This window comes from Papaver somniferum, chromosome 1 (genome assembly GCF_003573695.1).
Source record: "Papaver somniferum cultivar HN1 chromosome 1, ASM357369v1, whole genome shotgun sequence".
Lineage (NCBI taxonomy): Eukaryota > Viridiplantae > Streptophyta > Magnoliopsida > Ranunculales > Papaveraceae > Papaver > Papaver somniferum.
Window position 1 is genome coordinate 221,817,600 of NC_039358.1, and position 17,041 is coordinate 221,834,640.

At 37.4% G+C, this 17,041-nt stretch overlaps 1 protein-coding gene across 1 annotated transcript; it reads right to left on the reverse strand.

Moving 5' to 3' along the window:
• Positions 1-1,642: 1,642 nt before the first annotated feature.
• Positions 1,643-2,287, reverse strand: LOC113360800 (pre-mRNA-splicing factor 38B-like). The gene has a single exon (XM_026604260.1). It carries the CDS (start codon positions 2,285-2,287, stop codon positions 1,643-1,645), a length of 645 nt encoding a protein of 214 aa, XP_026460045.1.
• Positions 2,288-17,041: the final 14,754 nt, after the last annotated feature.

Genomic DNA, 17,041 nt, shown 5'->3' on the forward strand with positions numbered 1-17,041 from the left:
ACTAAATGTGATTGGCTACTTCTGCCATTCGTTGAGTTTTGATATCTTTGCTAGATTCAATATTTCCTTTCCTTCAACATCCCTCGCATATACTCGACTCAGCACATTTTCATGAAAGTTTTCTATACTTTTTGATAATTTATTATTGAGTTACAATGTAGATTCTTGGCATTCTCTCCCACCTCTATTAGAAAGGTGTTTTTGCCTTTGTCCGCACCAGACGTCTGTCCACCGGTTATTGGTTGCGATGGTGGTGGAGGAGGTAGTGGTGTAGCTAGGAAGTGGTTAAGATTTCCTTGTCCAATCATTTTTAATATGATTCGTTGTATATTCTTGCAGTCATTCGTTGTTTGTCCATGGAAACGATGATGAGCACAAAATTCTTTAATTCTTCTTCCGGACGGTGGTTCTTGCCCTAGTTTGGTGGTGGTGTTATCTTCTCAATTAATATAACAGCTTCCTAGACTTTATCCACTGTTGTGTTAAGAGGTGGCATCCTGATCTCCTCATGGACTCTGTAGTTCGCGCCTTGATTGTAATACCTCTTGTTTCCTCCATATCCGTCTCCATGATTGTCGTATCTTGCGACTTTGATGTTTCCTCCATGATTATTATATTGCCTATGTCTGTATTCTTGCTCATACATTTCTTTGTCTATGATACTCATGGCTACCTGCTTTTGTGGGTCTTCTACGATTGATTTCTCTTTGTTTCCCTGTGAAGTGCTCGCAACAGCGTTTACCATTCTTGGTAATAAACTTGCATTTCCTATCATTTCGCTCGTGAGTGCGACCAGGTAAGACTCTATATCTCTCTGCTTTTTCTTCGAGAGCAATATACTCTTCCTGGTATTCGCGCAACTCCTCCATCGTTATTCTGTCTTTCATCCTGAATATCTGTGTAAACAATAAGTCAGTTGGAAAAAATGCTAGGATAAGATTTCTTTCATCCACTCGCCTTGCCATTTTACTACTCATCGTCCTCCATCTATTGGTCATATCTCACAGACTTTCATCCGTTCTCCTTCGCAGACTCAATGCTTTCTCAATTCCTGATCTTTGCATACTGTTACTGATGTATTGTCCCAAGAACAAACTCTGCAGGTCCTAAAATGATTTTATTGAACCTACTGGAAATCCATCGAACCACTTCAAGGCTTCTCCTGCAAGGCTCACTGGGAAATACTTACATATGACCGCATGTTAATTGTCTCCATATTGTAACAAAGCTAAGTTGTATGTCTTTATATGTTGGATCGCGCATGTGGATCCATCAAAGATGCTAGGAAACGTAGGTAACGTACACTTTCTTGGTATCGTTACTAATTGTATCCTTCGTGCGAAGGGTGTCCTTGCTGCTTCTTCTATCGCTTCTTTTAGCTGTCTCCTTCCCCCATCTTTTCCTTTTGTTACTAATTCTCTCAACTCTGCTATTTCTTTTAAAATTTCACCGTTTGGGAATATGTCTTCTTGTTGTTGCCTAGGTATTTCCAATCGGGCTTGCCTCAATCTGTTTTCGTGCTTGCTTTGTCCTATGGCTTCTTCTAGTTCTTATCGTTCTGCAGCGTCTCTTCTTTCTCATCGCCTTTCCCTTTCATTTCTTGTGTGTTCCTGTGCAGCTATATCCCTCTCGTTTTACTGTCTCAGCATTCTCTTCCATGAAGTATCATCCTTGACTGTTCTGCATTATTCTCCCGTTGTTCTTCATAATGCATGTGGTTGTATCCTCTATTTTGCTCCAATCTACCTTCTCTACGATGCCCTTGCCTGGGTTCATCCTCACCCACTTTTACATACCGATCTTCTATGCGACTGCGTTCGCGCTCCTCCTGCGAGTTTTCATTCACCTGAAAAGTGTCATCTGAATCGTTATCCACAAATTGCACTTGTGTATTATCTCCATGCTCCGATCTACTCCTCCTAGTGGTGCTCCTGCTTGTTCTCGATTTTGAGCTCGCACGTGTTTTTCTGGATCGTGACTGTGACCTTTGTTCTTGTAATCGCTGATTTTCCTCCCTTAGCTCATCATTCTGTCGCGTCAAGTTCGCACGTAGTTCCTCTTCTCTTCTTCTTTCGTCTGCCAATCGCTGCCTTAGTTCTCCAATGGTCATGTTGTCTTCAGTTTCTCCTACTGCTTCTTCTTCATGCGTCCTTTCTTCATTTTCTTCTGCGGTATCTATATCCGTAGTGTGAACACTTTGTTCATCATAATTTCTTTGATCGTTCTCCCTTGGTTCCTGCTGGATCTGAGATCTGATCGGTTGAGATCTGTTGTTCCTCTCTCCCATTCTTGATGTCTCTGCGATTTAGCCTCTTATTTTACTTGCAATTCTTCTACTCCTCCTAATCGGTGTTGGATTTTCTCCTTCAGATGCTTGTCTCACCATTTTGTGTTCCTAAAATAATACTTTTCTCGCAGATTTATGTAAACCAAAGCTTCCTTCCTAAATAAAAACTGTGTTTTGAATGAGGGAATCCAAATGTTGAAATTCCAAGAAAACAATCGAAATCTTTCACGAAAACAAAAACAATAAGAAATCTTTGAAAAATATAATCCTTAGGATTACTCCATAGGTTCGAAATCAGCAAATGCTCAAGAACAAACTTATGAACTTATTTGTTTTGTAAACCGAAACTCAGCGAAAACAATAAAAAGTCTTTCACAAAAACAAGAATATAAGAAATCTTCGAAAAATCAAAATTTAAAACTTTCACAAACTGGGTGTAATCTCTCCCCCTCCTTCTAGCGCCAAAATGTAGTAGTGAAAAGTCTCACTACTACACCCCTTATATAATCTATATAACAAAGTAGGAAATCATCATGAAAAACACTTATAAGAATTTCATTAAGTTTAGAAATCTATACAAGAAAAAAGAAGATAAAACCCTAACTTGGGGAGTAAATAACTCTCTCTCTCTCTTAAAATTCTACTTCAACTCTCCCAAAAGAACCCTCTATTGCACAAGGGTGGTTGGTCCTATATATAGCAAATTTACATAGTGGAGGACAACTAATAAAGTCCCTATTTTCGGATCTGTCGTGCGATGTCCTCGCACCCGTATATTGAGTCTTCTCGCACGTACTCTTTAACTTCGTACAGATTCCACACTTTATTCGTGACCTTATGACGTCATTGGTTTCGTCATCCTGAATATGCTATGTGCGAGTCGATTCGCCCCCTTTTAATAGTACCGCTTCACATCATATCTACTATGCGATATTTAGCCCCTACACTATTGGAAGCAGCCAATTTCAAGACTTTGGTTTTATCGTTCTTTTGAATCATGAGTCTCCTTTTGAGTCATATAAAAGTTGTTCATGGCACCTCGACACTTGTAAAAGACCATAGCTTCATGGAATTAGTATATATCGACAAATGTGGGTGGTTAAAAACTGAATTGCTTGCTCCAAGATTCAATTATTCCATAATCTGCGATTCTGCATGTATCCTGTGATGTCATTCGCAACCGAATAAAGACGGTCTTTCAATGGCCCCACGCAGTCATACTTAAGAGTTATGAAGTAATGTACGTCATGGTTTGTATATACCTGCATTCAAACCCTAACTTTACCTGATGTTGTTTGAAAAATCAAACCCTGCACAAAATAAAGAGAAGTGAAGCTTTATCGAGTTTCCATTAGGTTTCTATTAGGTTTTCAAGTGAAAAAATTCATGGTGAACTTCGGTTCATGGTGGTGGTGAAGGAAGAGGTGGTGTTCTGCTGCGGATAAGGTTTGGGCAAAGTGAAGTGAGAGAAAGATATCGAGATATATATAGGCTCGATAATACAGAAGTTCAATCTTGACCGTGCAAAATGAAACGACCAGATCTGAAGCGGAGGTCGAGGGTCGTCGAACCGGTAGCTCATTGATGGCAAAATAGTAAATAAATTTTCTAGTTCAGAGACGGCTGATTAGCCTCTCATAATTTTTCCGTGTTTTTACCAAACCAGAGACCGCTATCTTTGGTCAACGGTCTAACTACAGTCAACGAGGGTCTCTGATGTGGGTTTCTAAATACCCATTTTCCACAAGTGAAGGGGAAACAGAAATAGAAGGATAGGAAATAATAAAATTCGCAGAGTTGAGAATATCCAAATTATTTTGAGTGGTATCGGTGAAAATGGGTAAAGGAGAGTTCACAAAGGTTGAAACAGTTTGAACAACATCCGGAGCAAATGTAGAAGCAGGAGTGGGGGTACCCTGTAGACCTTGATTAGAAACGGTTTTCTCTTCGGGAGGAAAAATTCCATCAAGAGTAACAGAGACATTCGCATGACAAGGGAAAATATTAGTTTGAACTGGAGACAAAGGAATGATTTCTGCAACGCCAAATTCAGGAATGGAGAAATTTATTTGAGATCTATGGGCTTGCGAACTCTCTTAGGTTTCACTCCTTTTCCTTCACCCATCTCACAATCAGAATCCTACCAAAACAACGCAGATAAGAAATAGAGGAAATAATATTGTTTGATAGAAACAAGAATATTTCTTACTCCTTTCTTGTGCGTCTTGAGAGATTCTTTTTCCTTGATATCTGAAGAAGATTTAGGGTTGGAAATAGTCACTTTGAGGCCGCTCGAAGAAGAAATTTTTCTGCAAACAATAAGGGAGATAAATCAATCATAAGATCAACAATCGTGATCGAGATTAACAATTATGATTAACAATTGTAATCAACATAATAAAAAGAGATTGATTTTAATAGAACGTACAGACCTTGAATTTGGATCCATGAAGATAATGGAGATAAACCAGCAGCAGCAGTAACCGATGAATCAAGGGAGTAGAGGTCTCGAGGAAAAAGATATATAAACAAAATTAAAGAAATAAAGAAGTTATTTGTCGAGGAAAATCCATAAATAGAGAAGAAAAATTACCGGTTAGAGACGGGTTGTATCGGTAAAAAACAGAAGAATCAACACGTGCAGAAAGAAAGGCTGAAATTACGGAAGAATGTCGGTAAAACAAAATATGAACAAATAAATATTGCGATAAGTTGGATTGAAAATTTCTCATATCGCTCACTTTATAAAGAGAACGAAATGAGAAGAGGCAAAATGTAGGAGTGAAATATCGCACATTTATATGTGTGTGAGGTAAAGGTCATCTAAGGTAGGCGTAGTTGCAGGAAATCCTACACTACACCCCTCATATGATTTCATTATTATTCAACTCATTTTTAGATTTACACTCTTAATTTCATTGATCAATCTTTGAATATTATTACAAGAAAAGATAAAGGAATCAAGAATGACCTCTGCTCTAGATTTTCTCTCTCCTATTTACTTGTTTCTTACTCAAAAAGATCTCTCTCCCTTCTTTACAACTTGAACGACTATTTATAGGGGAATACATAGTGGATGACAGCTAATCTGTCCTTTATTTTCGGGTATGGTCTGCGACATTCTCGCAACCTTACAAATGTTATTTTCGCAAACTCTCTAATTTTCGCAGGACTATCACATCTTTCTCGTGATCCTAGCTGACGTCGTTTATAGTATCATTTCTGAAATTGTTCTGCGACGCTGTTGTGTTGTGTTGTTGATAATTTCGCTGAAACATTATCGTTGCGAGATTCTGATCCTACATCTTGCCTCTTCTTACATCTTCTCTGCACAGTAGAGAATGATGTGAGAAATGCCGCAGCTGTTCATCTCTTCATATTCTGCATTTATCACACGTATTCTTTCTTCCATTTGTTTCTTGACACGTCTTTTGTAACCGCTGCTTTTCAACCGCTTACATCTTTTTGTCTTTATGGTGTTTATTTCTTCGAGTAAAAAAATCTCCTTTATATACTCTTCTTACTCTTCTTTCCACTTTCTTTTTACTTTCTCTTCTATTTTTATTCTCACATCTCTGCAACTCTGTTATTCTTCTGCAAGTTCTGCTGCTGTAATTTTTCCCCCTTCAATCCCCTTACTTTTTATCATTCCCATACTCTATATTCAAATATGGCTCCAAGTGGTCATAGACATGAGAAGAATTAAAAATATGTCCAAAAAGATCTTGATGATAAAGGTTTCACGCTCTCTACCATTCCTGGTGAAAATGCCAAATCAATTCTTTCTGTCAAACTTTTTTCTGATCAGTACTGTGATGATAAATCAATTATAATTTCGCTAGGTCAGATTCTCGCAGGGCTCCCTATTCCTCTTTATGACCCAGATCTTCCTTTATTCTATGAAATTCTCGCTCACCCAGGATTTTCGCGAGCTATTTTCCAACTGAGTGGGGACTGCATCCGTTTGATGCTAGAGTTCGCTAACTGTGGTGCTGGTAAAGGATCTTTGTAGTGCAAAGAACTTAGGGATCCTAAATTCGCATACCTAGAGATAATTGCTGAGAAATACACAGTAGCGAATTTCTTTGAGAACTATGAACTTATCTCCATGAATAAAGAGAATACTCGCTGGGGTATTCGCTTAAAAAGGAAAGATAACATTGATGAAGCTAAAATTCTCATGCAAGATATTGACTGGCATTCTGGTAAAAACACAACTCCTCGCCAATCCAAAGATGATATATGGTGTGTTTTTCCTTTAATGCTAAAAGGTCCTTACATTGCTGGGTCAAATGTTCTTCCTGCGAATTTCGCTGCTTATCAACCTTGGGTTTTCTCTTGGACCGAGAAGGAGAAAGAGGTATGTTTCTTCCCGTTTAGATTATTTTAGATTTATTTATTTGTCTTTATTATTTTGTTCGCTAACTCTTGCGACATTCTGCAGATCCAAAAACTGAAAGATAGTTATAAGTTATAACAGGACTGGGAAAGCTAGTACTCTGTTAGCTCTTCGTTCATACACAGAGGAGTTAAGAAATTTTCTCTTATGATTTTAAATTGTATTCTGTTGCTTCCATTTCTTATTTCTATCTGTGTGTGAAGATTATTGCTGAAATAGAAGAACCTGCTGATGTTGCGAAGACTGGTGATAAAGGTAAAGGTGATCTTCGCAGAGAAAAATCAATTGCCCCTCCTTCAAAGAAAAGGAAAGTCCGTTCTTCTTCCCCTTCAAATATTCCTCCTCAAGAAAATTCCGAAAGTGACAAGGATGATGAGGACAATGATGATCTTATCGCAAATGAAGATTTTCCACCTGAATCTTCTATGGATAAACTCTCTGGCCTCTTTTCTGATTCTCTGCAAGGAATGGGAGATAGCCAATTTGCTAACACCTGCAAGGCTCTCGCTACACTTTGCGATGTCCCTTTGCTGGATGGTGATAGCTCTTTTCGTGGAGTTTCTAGATCAGTGACTCCCGACTTCTTGCATTCCCTCAATAGTCTGGTATATTTTTATCCTTTTATTTATTCAGTGTCATAACTCAAAATTTCTTTCTATATTAACATTTTTTATATTTTTTCGCAGGCTGAAAAAGCTTCTTTCGCTGTTGCCTCGGATCTAGAAAGGAGATGCAAAAATCTTGAAAAGAAGAATCTTCAATTTCGCACAAAGAATGAAGAATTGGGAGCTGAAGTTAAGGGTCTTCGCGAGAAAAATAGACAATTAGAAATTGATTCTTCTTCATATAAGAACAAAATCTCTAGTCTTCAGCAAGCTAATAATCAGCTTTACGGTATGTTACTTTTCTCTTTCCCTTCATTCATTCATCCTGTTGTTTTATCTTATTTAAATGATCCTTTTTGCAGACATTTATGGTCTTTTTGATGAAGCTACCCTTCTTCGTTCATTTCCTAATGCCTTGGATAATGATACCCTTCTTGAGCATCTTAACAATTCCTTAAATAGTTTCTCAAATGATAGAATTTCATCTCTTTCTCTAAATGAGCTTAGATCCAAATTTCGCCTCTTAGAGATTGACCATAGATCTAGTTTAGGCTTAGCCAACCGATTTAAACGTCTCCTTCTTGATTCTAAAGAGAAAACCAATGAGTTAAGAACCAAAATTAGCGGTCTCATAGATGATAAGGAACGTATCTCTGATCAAGGTGCTAAGGCTTTGGCGAAATTCCAAGAGACTCTTCTTGAAGTTCAACTTGAACGATATGAAGCTAACCGCAAGAACATCGAACTCTGCGAAAGGGAAAATCAAATTCGTTCTTGTCTTCTTATAAGTAGTGAGGATGAATTTGTTTGGGCTGCGAAAATCTTAGATGATGCTAGAAAAGATTTAGGTGTAAATGTTAGTCTCCAAGTTGAGCATACAGCCTTGATTAGAGATATGATTTCTGACAGAGAAGGTTACTAACTGCTCTTCTTTACTAATCTTTTGCTTCTTATGAATTTTCATCAAGTTAATAATTGATTGTCTTTTGCTTGCAGATTCTGAAAATAGATATCGTGAAAAGATTGAGGAACTCGAAGCTGAAAAGAAGGAGCTCGCAAAGAATCTTTCTTCTCGCAATGACAAGTATTCTAGATTAAAGAATTAAATCAAGATCACTGTTGCGAATTTTAAGAATGATGCTATGCATTTTCGCAATCAAACTATCCAAATGGTTTGTGACTATCATAATATCCCTCATTCTGATTATCCTTGTCTCTTGGAAGAGATCCCACAGAATACTCCCAGTGTGATAATTTCTAATAGCGAAGCTGATGATGAAGAATCTGATGGTGATGAAGGTTCTGATGGTGATGAAGATTTTGACGCAGACGAAGAAGGGAACAAGTCTCATTCTTTAATTCTCTGTAATACTTGTACACTTATTCCTTCTTTTTGTATATTTGTGTTTCTTTCATTTTGACCTGCATTCATTAAAACAATTCTTCCTTGCAATATAGTTAATCAATATAATCATTAATTTTTGAATCTTTGAGTAAATCTATCATATGGAAACAAATAACATTTTCTAATTTCATTCTTTCTCATACTTGCCTCTGTTATTTGTATCCAAATGAGAGATTTTATAAATTTTTCTTATTTTATGCCTCAATTTCGCAGTTAATTATGTATAACTTTGCAATTTTATGCGAAGTGAATTTCGAGTCTTTTCAAAATATCATTCCTGTGTGGTGTTATTTTGCCTTCCTAATTAAAGGTCTTATTATGCCACCTCTTGTCATTGCGACAAAATCGCATGACGTCCTTGCACTTTCATGCAAAAACCCATTGATCTTGCCTTAACTTTTTCTTTTGTATTATGTCCTCTTCAGGAATGTTGCAACAATATGACAGGTCTAAATATTCTTGCGAAAATAAAGCCCCATGATATTGCCGTCTTGCGACGAAATCGCAGGACGTCTTCGCATTTTCATGCGAAAACCCATTGATCTCGTCTTATCTTTTTCTTTTGTATTATTGCCTCTTCAGGATTGTTGCACAAATATGAAAATCCTTAATACTCTTTCGAATAAAAAGCCTGATGACATTTGCGTCTTAAGACACTTATCAGCTTCCTAATGGAGGGTGCTGCCCATATCTCCCCCCTGGTTGCCCCTTCAAGGAGGCGTACTTCTACCATACAAGGTTAGCTCCTCCCATCCAGTCTTAACAACAACCAATTGTTTTCGCAGCCTCTTATCCCTTTTAACTATAGGGCTTATGGTTACGAGACTGCACCCTAAGTGGGGTTTTCTTCGGGCCGAGTGCAGTATAAGCCAAGACTTGTCAAGAATGGCAAGGTTCGCTTCAAACGCCCCTGGCACTCTTGACTCAACCGTGTACCTCGGCGCCTTGATCAGATCTGCACTCCTTGGGAGAGTCCTTATTACCTTAGTCGCCCAACCTAGGTCATATGCTTAAGCTGAGAATCCAAGGTGCCTCTCCCAGATGGGCTTTATTGACCCCAAATCTCCATGACTCAGGTTCCGGTGGCGGTGTAGCTTTTCCCTGAGCCATGCAACAGGTACCCCCTTATATGACGTACTTTAGGTCTTACATTTGCCTCTTGCGAAATTGCATTCGCGAACTAGGGTGTACGCCATAAAGGTTTGCCCCTTTCTCTTTTGTCATTTTTCTCTGATTGTCTTCTGTAAAATTCTTTATCTCTGCGAGAGTCTCGCACATCATCATATTGTATTTGGATTTCGCAATCTCAATTTTGTCATTCAATAAAATATTTTTTTGAGAATTTTGGTTATTGCGAGAGTGTCGCAACAACTTAATCATTCATACATTTCTTGTTTTTATTACCTTTGTCATCCTCTACTTCTTTATTATTTTCTGCTACTGCTTCCTTGGTAGTGGTATGTTCATCATTTTTATTCTGAGCTAGCATTAGTTTCACAACATCTCTTCTCCTTCCACCATCAACCTCTCACTTCTTTGTGTATCTTTGATTTTGTGTCGCCAATTTTCCTTCTTGTTTGCTCTTCCTTCGCAAGATTCTATCTCAGTTTCTTAACACCTCTTTCCTTCAACCCAATCTCCCTTTATGATTCCTACACCACTGGGTGAGGGAATTTGATGCACTGGTGAAAAGTTGAAGCTACACCTAGAATCCCATGTAGCCAAGGTCGACCAATTAACGCATTGTAGGATGATTATACGTCAACGACACAAAATAAGATTTCAGAAGATATGCCCTTCAATGGAATTCGCATAGTGACCTCCCCTTTAGGCTTGTTAGCAGTACCATTAAAACCATATATCTTATATGTTGATGGTATAAGATCATCATCTCTTCCACCCATGGTTTTATAAGTATGATAAAATAAGATGTTCACAGAGCTTCCAGTATCAATTATAATTTTATTGATTGCCCATGAATCTTCAGCTTCATCATCCTCATCTTCTTTCGGTTTTGGATTAATTTCTAATTTTACTACCAATAGATTGTCATGCACCTCTTCTCCTTCGGGAATTTCTTCTGCGGTAAAAGAAATGATCTGTTTCTGCCATTCCTCTAGTGGCGAGATTTTCATAATATTCATAATTTCTCTTCCATCATTATATCTTGCGAACACTCTACTCAAAACATTATCATGAAAATCTTCAATTGTCTTATATGAATGTACGATAGAGTGACATAATAGATTTTTTGCTCCTGCACCAACTTCTATGAAGAATGTTTCCTTCTTTTTCATCGTGTTCACTTTGTGATGTTCTGGTGGTGGTGGCAGTGGTTGAGATTGTGGATGCCCTACCAGAAAGTCGTTTAGTTTTCCTTGGTCTATCATTCTCAAAATAATTCTTTTTACATTTCTGCGATCATTTGTGGTATGTCCATGAAAATGATGATAAGAACAAAACTCATGACTTCTGTGGTTTGGAGGTGGTTCCGTTCCCATGTTCCATGGTGTTGGTATATTCTCCATCAAGATTAAAGCTTCCCATATCTTCTCCACGCTTGGATTTAGAGGTGGCATCTTGATTTCTTCCCATACTACCTTGTGACCTCCTTGTCCTCTATTATAGTTTTGTCTTTGACCTCCATAAGTTTCTTGCGGTTGATCGAGTCTTTGAATCTTGTTATTTCCTCCACGATTGTAGAAATTTCTTTCTCTTTCATACTCTTCTTGATCTCGGCTTCCCATAGCTACCAGTTTCTGTTGATTGTTACTTGTCACCTTCTCTTGTTGTACTTGCGAAGTATTCGCCACTGTGTTTATTAGCTTGGGTAATAAGATTGCATTCGCTGTTTGTGAGATGGTGTTCGCAACTGGATATGATTCCATTTCATTTTATCTTTCCTCTAGAGAAATGTATTCTTCTTGAAGTTCCCGCAATTCAGTCATTGTGATCGTATTCTTGACTCTGAAAATTTGGATATACAATAGGTTTGTTGCGAACATAGCATTGATAAATGATAATATAAGATATCTCTCATCTACGCGGCTAGCCATTTCGCTACACATAGTTCTCCATATTTTAGTCAGGTATTTCAAACTTTCGCCAATCCTTTGTTTTAATCCAAACACATCTTCTATACCAGGTCGCGAGGAATTATTACTTATATACGCCCCCAAGAATGTAGTCTGCAAATGATTGAAGGAGGTTATTGTGTTCTTTGGTAGACCTTAAAACCATTTTAACGCCTTTCCTGTTAAGCTGGATGGGAAATATTTGCACAATACGGCATCATGATTTTCCCATTGTAACATGCACCTCACATAGGCTTTAATGTGTTGAATTGCACAAGTTGTTCCATCAAAAATGCTGGTTAATGCGGGAAAATTGCATTTCGGTGGTATTCCTCCTAATTGTACTTCCCTTGTAAATGGAGTTTTCGCAGCTTCTTCTATTGCTTCATCCAATTGTCTTCTACCTACTTCTCCTCTATTATTTAGCATTCCTCTCATTTCTTCTAATTCTTTCAAGATTTGTTTATTTACACATGAATCTTGATCCATTGGTCTCTTTAATTTCGTCTCTCTTCTTCTGCGTTCATGTCTATCTTCTCTCGCGAAATTTTGCATTTCTTCTTCATTATCCTCATCTCGTCTTCTTCTGCGATTCTCTTTCTCCTCTCTATCTTGAATTCGCATATGATGATGCCTTTCATTTTCCCCTCCATGATTTTGTTATTTTCTTATCAGAATCAACTATTTTGCCACCTTCAATTGGTTGACCTAGTTGTCGTGTCTTGTGAGTGTCTTGCTTGTGTTGTTCCATACTTGATATCATCTTTACTCGTTGCCATATTATCTTCTTTTCTCTCCTGCTGTTAGTATAGGTTTTGTTTTCCGAATCCTGTCATGCATGAGTTCCTTTCTAAAAAGCGGTGTGACGTTTGTTATCTCAAACATCCACGTGTTGTTATGCGGCCTCGACAACACTGTCTCATGAGTCATGACATCCAATGTTGCGCTGCAATACGCCTTGGCTAAACAAATTTGGTATTGGGATGCCATCTTTGTTTCGTCCAATTAGATTCGAGTCATGAAGACTCCCTTCCCGGATCCTAGATTTGGGAAAGCCTAACTAGTTGATCACTACAACACTGGCAGTTGAAACCAGAGCTAAAGAGTGATTTATCACGGAAACAAATCCATGCACCCAGTTATACATATACCCACTAATGGTCACCAGGTAGTGTGCATCCTTCTTGCTCGATTTTGAGTTGTGCAAAGTTATTAGCTAGAAGTGCATAATGAGCCGGCCAGCACAACACGACAAAAAAAGGAAACCTATCTAACGCGTTGTGTTGTGTTGGAGATTAATGCGTGCATGTGTACGCACACCTCTTGCTTGGTTATAAAAAAAACCCGGAAAGGCCAATGCCGGACCCAAAAAATCCTTAACGCGAAATAAGAATCTATAAAACCCTGTGGACTATCCATCAACTCGTTACCATACTTAAACCCTAGGAATAAAAAGGAAACAGAAGCAGAAGATGATGCGGCTACCAGAGGAGATTCAGGTATATATATCTTCTTACGGTTACCAGTGAAATCAATCTTAAGTTGCAAGTACGTATGTAAACCATGACGTACATTACTTTATAACCCTAAATTTATTAAGGATCACCTTAACCGTACTAGTAAGGAAAAACCTAGGCTCATGCTTACAACTGGCAAGTGGGAAAGCAAACCTAGTTTACAATATTATGCTTCGGTTTTATCAGCTTCATCAGCACCGTTGTCATCGTCACCATCCATAACACATACATGTAAGGTAGTTAGACGAATGGGTTTTCTTTCCAGCGATAAGTGGTGTTATGATATTCTCATCATGGGTTCTTGCAATGGTTTGATTTGCATTGAAAACCAAATAGATAACATTTGCATCTGGAACCCATCAACGGGTGAGTGTAAGATAAAACCGGTATAAGTATGAAAATTTTGTAAAGAATCATACTTCGATGTTAGATTGGGTTCGGTTACGACTGTCGTATTGATGATTACAAACTGGTAAGAAATGCGGCAGGTGAAGAACGGAGATATTCTCATATTGAGGTCTAAACATTATGATCAGAGTCACTGAAAACAATCCAAACCCCGACTCAATACATGTATCCTGTTGGAAGAGGCTTTTCTGTTTCACTTTCGAATGGAGCCCTTCACTGGGCAAGTTATATCAAAACAATTAATTCCAAAATTATAGTCTCTTTCGACGTTACTAGTGAAAGATTTGTGGATTTTGTATAGTGAAAAATACTAGAACCCCCTACTATATGGGTTCAAACATATAGAAGCCCCACTAAATGGATCATCTACTGTCAACTCCATACTTTAAGAAAATGATACTAGGCCCAAAAAATCAAATTTTCTTCAGATCTGTCCCATAATTAATTATTACGAATTTTAATAATACCAAGACTACCCTTTAGTATTTATACAAGAGGAATATCAGAAGATATTTTCATTTTCTATTTTATTTTCTCTCTCCGTCTAAAACCAGAGTTGCTCTCACAGATTCATTTTCTAGGGTTCGGTTGTACAAGATCTAATCTTCTGATTTGATTTCACATCAACAATTTGCAAGCAAATCGATCTGTGATTTAGAAAGAATCAATTATGTATAGGGATTTTTGTTCTACTCTATCTTCTGCTAAAACAATTTAGTGGTTTCCGATCTATGTCATCTATGGCTGCAGATGTACGACGAAGAGGAAAAAATGATCAATCTCTACTTATCTGTATCTACTGATGATGTTTGTAGATCATCATTTGTTTGTGAATAAGTCGAAATCGAGATGCAGAGACAATGGAATTCGTCATCAACTATTAGATCTGAAGATTCAACAACAAAAAGTGAGAAAGATAAGTTTCTCCCTTCTAATCCTGTTTAATTCAATTAAAATTCCTAGTTATGTGATCGAAAATAAAATTGACTCTAATTTGTTGTTTCGAAGCTACTTCAGGTAAGGTTTTCTATTTGATTCAATAGGTTTTCCTGATTTAGTAGTTCTACTTTCTTAGTTTGATAAGGTTCTGATTTTTGTTTCGTTGACTTTATTCAGATCGGAGAAGAACATTATTTTTATTGAATCAACAGGTTTTGAATCTAGGTATGTTTAGGTTTGTTGTTTGTTTCTGCCGATTTGTTGATAATACTAGTTAAATTCTCCATTTAAAAAAACGCTGATCTCTCATAATTCTAATGGAGCTAGTTGTGGACTCTTGTTGGTGTTTTTATGTTGCTTATCTTATACATGTTGAGTTTGGTTAACGAATCTATGGTGGTGTTGATGGTGGAGATGCAGGTTCTGGAGGAGGATGTGGTGGTAGAGGTGGTGGTATTGGAGCAGGTTTGAAGGAGGATTTTGAAGTCAGTGGTGGTGTTTTTCAGAATTGATGAATTGAAGGAGATGATGAGAAGATAAAGGATGAACTATTTTAAGTTTCTACTACTGGTGCTAGTGGTGACAGGTAATTAGCTGATTTCACAAGGTTCTCTTCTTTTTAAATGTTTATGTTTTTTTGTGATCAAGGTTAACTTGTTCTGATAAATTTACTACGGTAGCATCCCTGTCAATGATTGGTTTTTACTGTTGACTTATGCATCCTTGTAAAGGTAGTATATGGATTTGTAATGTATATCAAAGGGGTCAATGCTTTCCGTTGAATGAATGTATATCAAAAGGTAGTATATGGATATAGGTCTGCACATTACATCTGTTTAACTGCACATTAGACAAGCCATATGCATGACAGTTTGCACATTTAACTAGCATTGGCAGACTATATATGTGTAACTAGTAGTTACACATCTAATCAAATGTGTAACTTCTAGGTACACAAGCTAAATGAATGTGTATCTACTAGTTACACATGCAAATTAGATGTGTGACTTATAGTTACACATGTTAATTTGATGGATATGCATATGTAACCTAATATGAAACTTCTATCTAACTGTAACATTTTTAATTTTACCTTCTTTTTGTAGAGTCTGTAACTCTGTAAGGGTGAACTATTAAGTTTTGTATACTTGCTCTAGTTTATTCAGTTATGAGATAGATTTGACTATTCTGTGTCCATTGGTTTTTGATTTTTGGATGTCCTGTTTTGTTCATTTGTATGAGAAGTGTTCTAGCTGCTATGGTACTGATATCATTTGCTTGTCATGTAGTTACTAAGAAGGCTGACCCCAAGGTGCTGGCTAACAAAGCTTCCAAGGCTGTCAAAGCTGGAGCATCAACCATTAAGAAGAAGGCTAAGAATATCTGCACATCAGTCACATTTCACAGGCCAAAGACATTGCAGAAGGCAAGGAATCCCAAGTACCATGTATTAGTGCACTACCAAGGAACAAGCTGACCATTACCAGATCCTGAAATACCCACTCACCACCGAGTCCGCAATGAAGAAGATTGAAGACAACAACAAGAAGAAAACAAGGATGCTTTCAAGAAGATGTACAACATCCAGACAGATAAAGTGAACACCGTTATCAAGTAAGCCTTCTTGATTACTTACGACTAGCTACTTCTTTTTCTTGAAAGGTAGTATATGGATATAGGTCTGGAATGGTTTCACTTAACTCATACATCTGTTTAACTGCACATCACACAAGCCATATGCATGACATTTGCACGTTTAACTAGCATTGGCAGACTATGGATGTGTAACTAGTAGTTACACATGCTAATTAAATATGTAACTTATACACAAGCCAAATGAATGTGTATCTACTAGTTACACATGCAAATTAGATGTGTAACTTATAGTTACACATGCTAATTTGATGGGATATGCATATGTAACCTAATTATGAAACTTCTATTTGTTATAGTGGTTATATTTATGAAATTGAGGAAAGAGCATCAAGTCCTAGTAGTAGGGAGTAGTAGTGGATGCAGATTAGACTAATTAGATGCAGGTTATACTTATAGTTACACATGCTAATTAGATGTGTAACTTCTAGTTACACATGATGATTGTATGTGTAACTTATGCTAATATGCATGTGTAACTATTGTTTACATATGACATATGCATGTGTAACTACTGATTACACATGCATTTTGTTTTCCTGGGTTCATATCTATACCCTGCTGAATCAGTTGTGTGATCATTTTTTGCGATATTAATGTGCTAGCACAAGGTTTTCAGGTGTTTGTATTATTCTGCCAGTATAATTAATGTCTGAAGCTTTACTTTCTGTTGCTTAAAATGTCCAACGTCGACGATAATATGAAAATGGCTTAGGTACATCTAGACTAGCGTTGTAAAACGTCTTTCTGTTAT

Excerpts from the sequence above, each read along its gene's own strand:
- LOC113360800 (XM_026604260.1), bottom strand. The coding sequence starts at position 2,287 with ATGGGAGAGAGGAACAACAGATCTCAACCGATCAGATCTCAGATCCAG.